The sequence below is a fragment of the Neoarius graeffei genome, chromosome 23 (assembly GCF_027579695.1).
Source record: "Neoarius graeffei isolate fNeoGra1 chromosome 23, fNeoGra1.pri, whole genome shotgun sequence".
Taxonomy (NCBI): Eukaryota; Metazoa; Chordata; class Actinopteri; order Siluriformes; family Ariidae; genus Neoarius; species Neoarius graeffei.
Window position 1 is genome coordinate 17,226,099 of NC_083591.1, and position 7,547 is coordinate 17,233,645.

A 7,547-nucleotide genomic window follows, 5' to 3' on the forward strand; every position below is an offset into this window, starting at 1 on the left:
TTCATTTAAGTCACTAGTCTCTGGTAGCACGGCAGCGGCTCTCTTGAGCAACGATTCTATTTCAGATTGTTCGTCAATGTTAAAAGGGGATATGCGTACATCCTGTTCAGCAGATGCTTTAGCAAAGGATAAATGTGTTTTGTTTTTTGTCTATTTTTTCTATTTTTATTTTGTATGTATTTGTCGATCACTATGCCTGCCCAAATAGTTTTTCATCCGTGGTTGCGATTCACAGTACTTAACGTGACTCAGTTTTTCAAATCCTGTAATCAAATAGTGACTTATCCTGCAGTCTCATAGGAATGACTTGAATTTTGTCAGCTGGAATTGCAGGGAACTAAATGCACCAGTTAAACATAACAAAGTCTTGAGTCATCTTCGTAAATTAGGAGCACACATAATTTTTTGCAAGATACACATCTAAAAGTGGTGGATCACGCTAGGTTGAGAAATAACTGGATAGGTAAAATATATCACTCAACATTTCAGGCCAAGGCCAGGGATACAGCTATCCTCATACATAAATCGGTCCCCTTCATTTGCTCCACTGTCCTAGCAGATCCGAATGGGAGATATATTGTTGTTACGGGGAAAATTCATAGTATTCCTCTCATTCTCGCAAATATTTATGCACCTAATTGGGACGACTATCATTTTTTTTAGAACTTTTTTCTCCAAGCTCACAGATATTGCAACACATTCTCTCATACTTGGAGGAGACTTTAATTGCTGGATTAACCCAACCCTTGATCGATCATCAACCAAAGCACTCTCCATCCAAATCTGCACAAACAATTCAATCCTTCATGGAGGAATTTAACATGTCTGATCCATGGCATTTTCTATATCTGAACAGTAAACAATACTCTTCTTTTTTCTCTAATGTCCATCAAACATTCACACGTATTGAATATTTTTAATAAGTAACAATTTATTACCTTCTGTTCAGTCTGTAACATATAATCCCATAGTAATATCCGACCATGCACCGATCTCTTTGACAGTAGGTTTTGATGGACTCAATTCAATTGCGTCCACCTCGGCGCTTCAACACTCACCTGCTATCTAGTGATGAATTTGTCCAATCCATCTCCAATCAGATCAACACCTTTATAGAGATTAATAAAACTCCTGATATATCTGCATCAACTCTATGGGAGGCATTGAAAGAATATCTCAGAGGGAGCATTATCTCATACATTGCGTTTGAAAGGAAGACAAGGGAGGCAGAATTGTCTAGGCTGATGGAGAAAATTGGTCAGCTTGACATAATATATGCAGCTAACCCCTCCCCTGATCTACGGTATATAAAGAACGCCTTGCCCTTCAAGCAAACGTTAATATTTGTTCTATGCAGAAAGAGGAAGAACTGTTACTTAGATCTAGATTTAATTATTATGAACAGGGGGATAAGGCAGGCTGCCTGCTTGCATACCAACTCAAACAGGAATCCTCCTCTCACCATATTCTTCAAATTAGGACCCCTCTAGGCATGACAACAGATCCAAAACAAATTAATGATCACTTTAAGGACTACTACAGCTCATTATATGTGTCTGAACACCTTCCCGATTCTACCACCTTTTGATCTTTTTTTTTTTAATTCATTGGACATCCCAAAGGTGGATGAGGAGGCTGCTAGCAGACTGGATCAGCCTCTGTCTGTAGAAGAACTTGGGGCTGCTATGGCCCCAATGCAGTGTGGAAAGTGTCCAGGACCTGATGGCTACCCCATATAGTTTTACAGAACATTTTTTCCACTATTGGCCCCTCTACTGGTTGATATGTATAATGAATCATATACAAAGCATACCCTTCCATCAACTCTCACTCAAGCCACCATATCTTTGATTTTTAAAAAGAACAAAGACCCTTTGGACTGTACTTCTTATCGGCCTATTAATTTGTTGAATGTGGATTTAAAGTCTCATCTCATCTCATCATCTCTAGCCGCTTTATCCTTCTACAGGGCAAGCTGGAGCCTATCCCAGCTGACTACGGGCGAAAGGCAGGGTACACCCTGGACAAGTCGCCAAGTCATCACAGGGCTGACACATAGACACAGACAACCATTCACACTCACATTCACACCTACGGTCAATTTAGAGTCACCAGTTAACCTAACCTGCATGTCTTTGGACTGTGGGGGAAACCGGAGCACCTGGAGGAAACCCACGCAGACACGGGGAGAACATGCAAACTCCACACAGAAAGGCCCTCGCCGGCCACGGGGCTCGAACCCGGACCTTCTTGCTGTGAGGCGACAGCGCTAACCACTACACCACCATGCCGCCCGGATTTAAAGTTACTTTCTAAATTATTAGCGCTTTGCTTAGACCCTATACTGCTGACCATCATATCTCCAGATCAGACAGGATTTATTAGAAATAGGTATTCATTCTACAATCTAAGACGCATTTATAATATAATCTATAACCAACCCTCATCTAATACCCCTGAAGCCTTGATCTCCCTTGATGCGGAGAAAGCATTTGATCGGGTGAAATGGCCATACCTCTTTTACACAATGTAGAAATATGGCTGTAGCGCGGACAATGCGTGGGTGGAGCACAGAGGACGGCAGGACAACGTTTGGAGGGAGTAACAGCGTATTTTATTAATAAACTTTTCAGTCTAAAAAGAACTCGCAGCACACAGACACACTCTCAGCCTCCACTCCCGGGTCGCGCTCCCTCTGCTCTCTCTCAGCCTCTTAAAATAGGGAGCGGTTTACTGGGAAAACACACACAAAACACAGGTTAATTACCGTCAGGTGTAGCGAATCTGCCACTCACCTTCCCCGGCTCCACCCTCCTGTCACAGACCGATGCTTGACCACGCCCCCGCTGCCACATACCCCCACCGCCCGACTCAGGCCGGGCGCCCGTCCGGCCCGCAGCCGACTCCCCCCCCCCTTGACGGGAGAGGAAGTCCGCCACGACCATCTGCGCCCCCGGCCTGTGGACCACCTTGAAGTTGAAGGGTTGGAGTGCCAGATACCAACGGGTGATCCGCGCGTTGGCATCCTTCATGCGGTGGAGCCACTGGAGGGGCGCGTGGTCCGAACAGAGGGTGAAAGAGCGCCCCAGCAGGTAGTAACGGAGGGCGAGGACCGCCCACTTGATCGCCAGGCACTCCTTCTCAATGGTGCTGTAGCGCCCCTCACGCACTGACAGCTTGCGGCTGATGTATAGGACTGGGCGGTCCTCCCCCTCCACCTGCTGGGACAAAACGGCCCCCAGCCCTCTGTCCGACGCATCCGTCTGCAACAAAAAAGGGAGAGAGAAGTCAGGGGAGTGTAAGAGTGGCCCCCCACACAGTGCAGCCTTTACCTCAGAGAAAGCCCGCTGGCACTGCTCCGTCCACTGGACCGGATCTGGTGCCCCCTTTTTAGTGAGGTCAGTCAGCGGGCTGGTGACGTCCGAATAATTAGGTATAAACCTACGATAGTAGCCAGCCAGCCCCAGGAACTGTCTCACCCCCTTTTTGGTCTTGGGCCTCGGGCAGGCCGCAATCGCTGCAGTCTTATTAATTTGGGGACGCACCTGCCCGTTGCCCAAGTGGAAGCCCAGATACCGTACTTCCACCCGCCCAATCGCACACTTCTTCGGGTTGGCAGTGAGTCCCGCCCGCCTCAGCGACCTAAGGACGGCCCTCAGGTGTTGCAGGTGCCGCTGCCAGTCATTGCTATAAATGATGATGTCGTCTAGGTACGCGGCCGCATAGGTGGCGTGCGGCCGGAGGACCCGGTCCATCAGCCGCTGAAACGTAGCGGGCGCCCCAAACAGCCCAAACGGAAGTGTGACGAACTGGTGTAAGCCGAACGGTGTGGAAAAGGCCGTTTTCTCTCGGGATAATGGAGTCAAGGGGATCTGCCAATATCCCTTCGTCAAATCCAGTGTCGAGTAAAAGCGAGCCGTGCCTAGTCGATCGAGCAGCTCATCAATACGAGGCATTGGGTATGCGTCGAATTTAGACACCGCGTTGACTTTTCTATAGTCCACACAGAACCGGACCGAGCCGTCGGCCTTGGGAACCAAGACCACTGGGCTGCTCCAGTCACTGTGGGACTCCTCGACGATGCCCATTTCGAGCATGGCCTGAAGTTCTTCCCGAACCACCTTTTTTTTGTGTTCGGGTAGTCTATAAGGGCGGCTACGCACTACCACCCCCGGGGGCGTCTCTATGTGGTGTTCTATGAGGTTCGTGCGACCGGGCAGGGGCGAGAACACATCCGAAAACTCGGCCTGCAACTGGGCGACCTCCGCGAGTTGGGTCGGGGAGAGGTGGTCTCCACAGGGGACCGGAGAGGTACGTGATGCCAATGACCCTTTGGGGACCTCCGGCCCCAGCTCCGCCTTCTCCGGAACTACCGACACCAACGCCACGGGGACCTCCTCATTCCAGAGTTTCAGCAGATTGAGGTGGTAGATCTGTAGCGCCCCCTCCCTGTCCGTTCGCCTAACCTCGTAGTCGACGTCCCCGACTCGCCGTGTGACCTCAAAGGGTCCTTGCCACTTGGCGATTAATTTGGAGCTCGACGTGGGCAACAGGACGAGTACCTTCTCTCCCGGAGTGAACTCTCTAAGGCGCGTGCCCTTGTTGTACAGGCGGACTTGCCGTTCCTGGGCCTGCCGCAAATTCTCCTGAGTTAGGTGGGTGAGCGTGTGGAGTTTTGCGCGCAGATCCATAACGTACTGAATTTCGTTTTTGCTCTGTGAAGGTCCCTCCTCCCAATTTTCCCGCAGTACATCTAAGATGCCGCGCGGCTTACGCCCGTATAATAATTCAAACGGGGAAAACCCCGTGGAGGCTTGGGGGACCTCTCGCACTGCAAACAACAAGGGTTCGAGCCACTTATCCCAGTTACGTGCGTCCTCACTTACGAATTTTTTAATAATATTCTTGAGGGTGCGATTGAACCGTTCAACTAAACCGTCCGTCTGTGGGTGATAAACGCTGGTGCGGATCGGCTTAATACCTAGTAGCCCATACAGTTCGCTCAGTGTTCGTGACATAAACGAGGTGCCTTGGTCAGTCAGAATCTCTTTCGGGATTCCAACCCGGGAGATGACGTGGAAGAGGGCCTCTGCAATACTGCGTGCTGAGATATTGCGAAGAGGCACCGCTTCCGGGTATCGCGTTGCATAGTCCACCAGGACTAATATAAAGCGGTACCCTCGTGTTGACCGATCTAATGGCCCAACGAGATCCATCCCAATTCTTTCGAACGGGGTCTCGATTAATGGTAGGGGGCGCAAGGGCGCTTTTGGAATGGCCGCTGGATTTACTAACTGGCATTCGCGGCACGCCGTACACCACTTACGGACGTCGCCGCGAATCCCCGGCCAATAGAATCGGGCCATTATCCGGGCGAGTGTCTTATCCTGCCCGAGGTGTCCAGCCATGGGATTAAAGTGGGCCGCCTGGAATACCAATTCCCGGCGGCTCTTTGGAATTAATAACTGGGTGACTCGCTCTTTCGTCTGAGTGTCCTGCGTCACTCGATATAATCTATCCTTCAAAATGGAAAAATAGGGGAAGGACGGGGTGGCGTTCGGCTGGAGCGTTTGACCATCGATTACTCTCACTTGGTCAAACGCGTGTCGCAGAGTCTCGTCTCGCGATTGTTCCAGTGGGAAATCCACGAGGGATTCCCCAATAGAAAGAGGAGGGGCCGGCGGCTCCTCCCCCTGTCGCGGAGGTGACGTAGACGGCTCTGCGACCGCCGCTCCAGCCAAAGCGACACCGGGACCCTCCCCCGTCAACCGGCAGGACCCACTCTTTACTAGGCGTGCCATTAAACCCCGAAATCCCGGCCAATCGGTCCCCAAGATCAAAGAGTGGGTAAGGCGAGGATTAACCGCCGCCTTCACTATAGATTTTTCCCCTCTAAAATATATGTGGACTGACACCAACGGGTAGCTGTGAATATCCCCGTGCACACACAACACCTTCACCCCTTGTGCTCCCCCCAATGCCTTGTCTTGCACCAGGCTTTGGCGGATCGAGGTCTGATTGCAGCCTGAATCCACCAACGCCTGATATGTAGCCCCTTGTACACTTACCGGTATGCGATACGCTCCGGCCCGATCGAGGGCAGCCTCTGGCGCGTCGGGGATCCGCACCACCGCCCCCACCTCCATCGCTGCACATTGTTGCTGCAGGTGGCCCGGTTCCCCGCAGCGCCAGCAAACCGGCCCGGGCCTCCCCTCTGCAACTGTGTTCTGGGGCTCACTCACCTGAGGGGGGGGAGAGACAGACACAGAAGGGAGAAACGGGAGGGCACCACGGGTGCGGCGGGCCGGCTGGGGTGGGGCCGGCCCCCGCCTCCGTGGTGGGGGAATGGGGCGAGGACGGGACACGGGAGGAGGGGGGGAAGACAGAGAGAGAGAAGAGGAGACAGAAGACGATGTCATCCGTTGTCCTGCCACCGGTACAGCCGCCAGATGATCCTCCGCCAGTCCTACGGCCTGATCCAGCGACGCCGGGCGGTGGCACTGGACCCACTCTGCGGTTCCGGCTGGTAAGCGGGCAACGAACTGTTCCAGCGCCACCTGGTCGATGATTCCCTCGGCGTCGCGATCTTCGGCCCTCAGCCACCGCCAGCAGGCGTCCCGGAGCTGCTGGCCAAACGCGAACGGGCTGCCGGCTTCCTCCAGCCGCAGCGCGCGGAAGCGCTGGCGCTGCTGCTCCGGCGTGCGCCCCACGCGCTGGAGGACGGCCCGGCGAAGGTCAGCGTAGGCCAGCCGGCGGTCGGTGGGGAGCTGTAATGCGGCCAGCTGCGCCTCTCCAGTCAGGAGGGGGAGGAGGCGCGCCGCGCGCTGCTCCATCGGCCACCCCGAGGCTTCGGCGACCTGCTCGAACAAGGTGATGAAAGCCTCGGGGTCGTCCTGCGGGCCCATCTTGGTCACAGTGAGGGGAGACGGGCCCGCGGCCGGGGCGCTGGTGGACCCCGCCGACGCGAGGAGCCGCCGGAACGCCTCTCGATCTTCCTGTTGGGCCAGCACCAGGGCTTCGAAGCGGCGCTCCTGCTCCGTTCGGAGCGTGACGAGTGCCTGGTGCTGGCTCTGCTGAGCCGTGGCGAGGGCGTGGACCAAGTCCGCGAACGGGGAGGATTCCATGGAGCTGTAGCACTGGTGCTCCACCTTTTCCCGGGTTTCAGCACCACTGTAGCGCGGACAATGCGTGGGTGGAGCACAGAGGACGGCAGGACAACGTTTGGAGGGAGTAACAGCGTATTTTATTAATAAACTTTTCAGTCTAAAAAGAACTCGCAGCACACAGACACACTCTCAGCCTCCACTCCCGGGTCGCGCTCCCTCTGCTCTCTCTCAGCCTCTTAAAATAGGGAGCGGTTTACTGGGAAAACACACACAAAACACAGGTTAATTACCGTCAGGTGTAGCGAATCTGCCACTCACCTTCCCCGGCTCCACCCTCCTGTCACAGACCGATGCTTGACCACGCCCCCGCTGCCACAATGGCCTTGGACATAAATTTATCACATGGGCTCAACTATTATCCTCTGCCCCAAAGGCCTCAGT

The 7,547-nt window shown here is 53.3% G+C and overlaps 1 protein-coding gene across 1 annotated transcript; it reads right to left on the reverse strand.

Moving 5' to 3' along the window:
• Positions 1 to 2,611: 2,611 nt before the first annotated feature.
• LOC132871173 (uncharacterized) lies at positions 2,612 to 6,676 on the reverse strand. The gene is made up of 2 exons (XM_060905281.1): positions 6,069 to 6,676; positions 2,612 to 2,733 (listed from the first exon to the last, which is right to left on the reverse strand). Exons 1-2 carry the CDS (start codon positions 6,417 to 6,419, stop codon positions 2,731 to 2,733), a joined length of 354 nt encoding a protein of 117 aa, XP_060761264.1. The 5' UTR covers positions 6,420 to 6,676; the 3' UTR covers positions 2,612 to 2,730.
• Between the last annotated feature and the right edge of the window lie 871 nt (positions 6,677 to 7,547).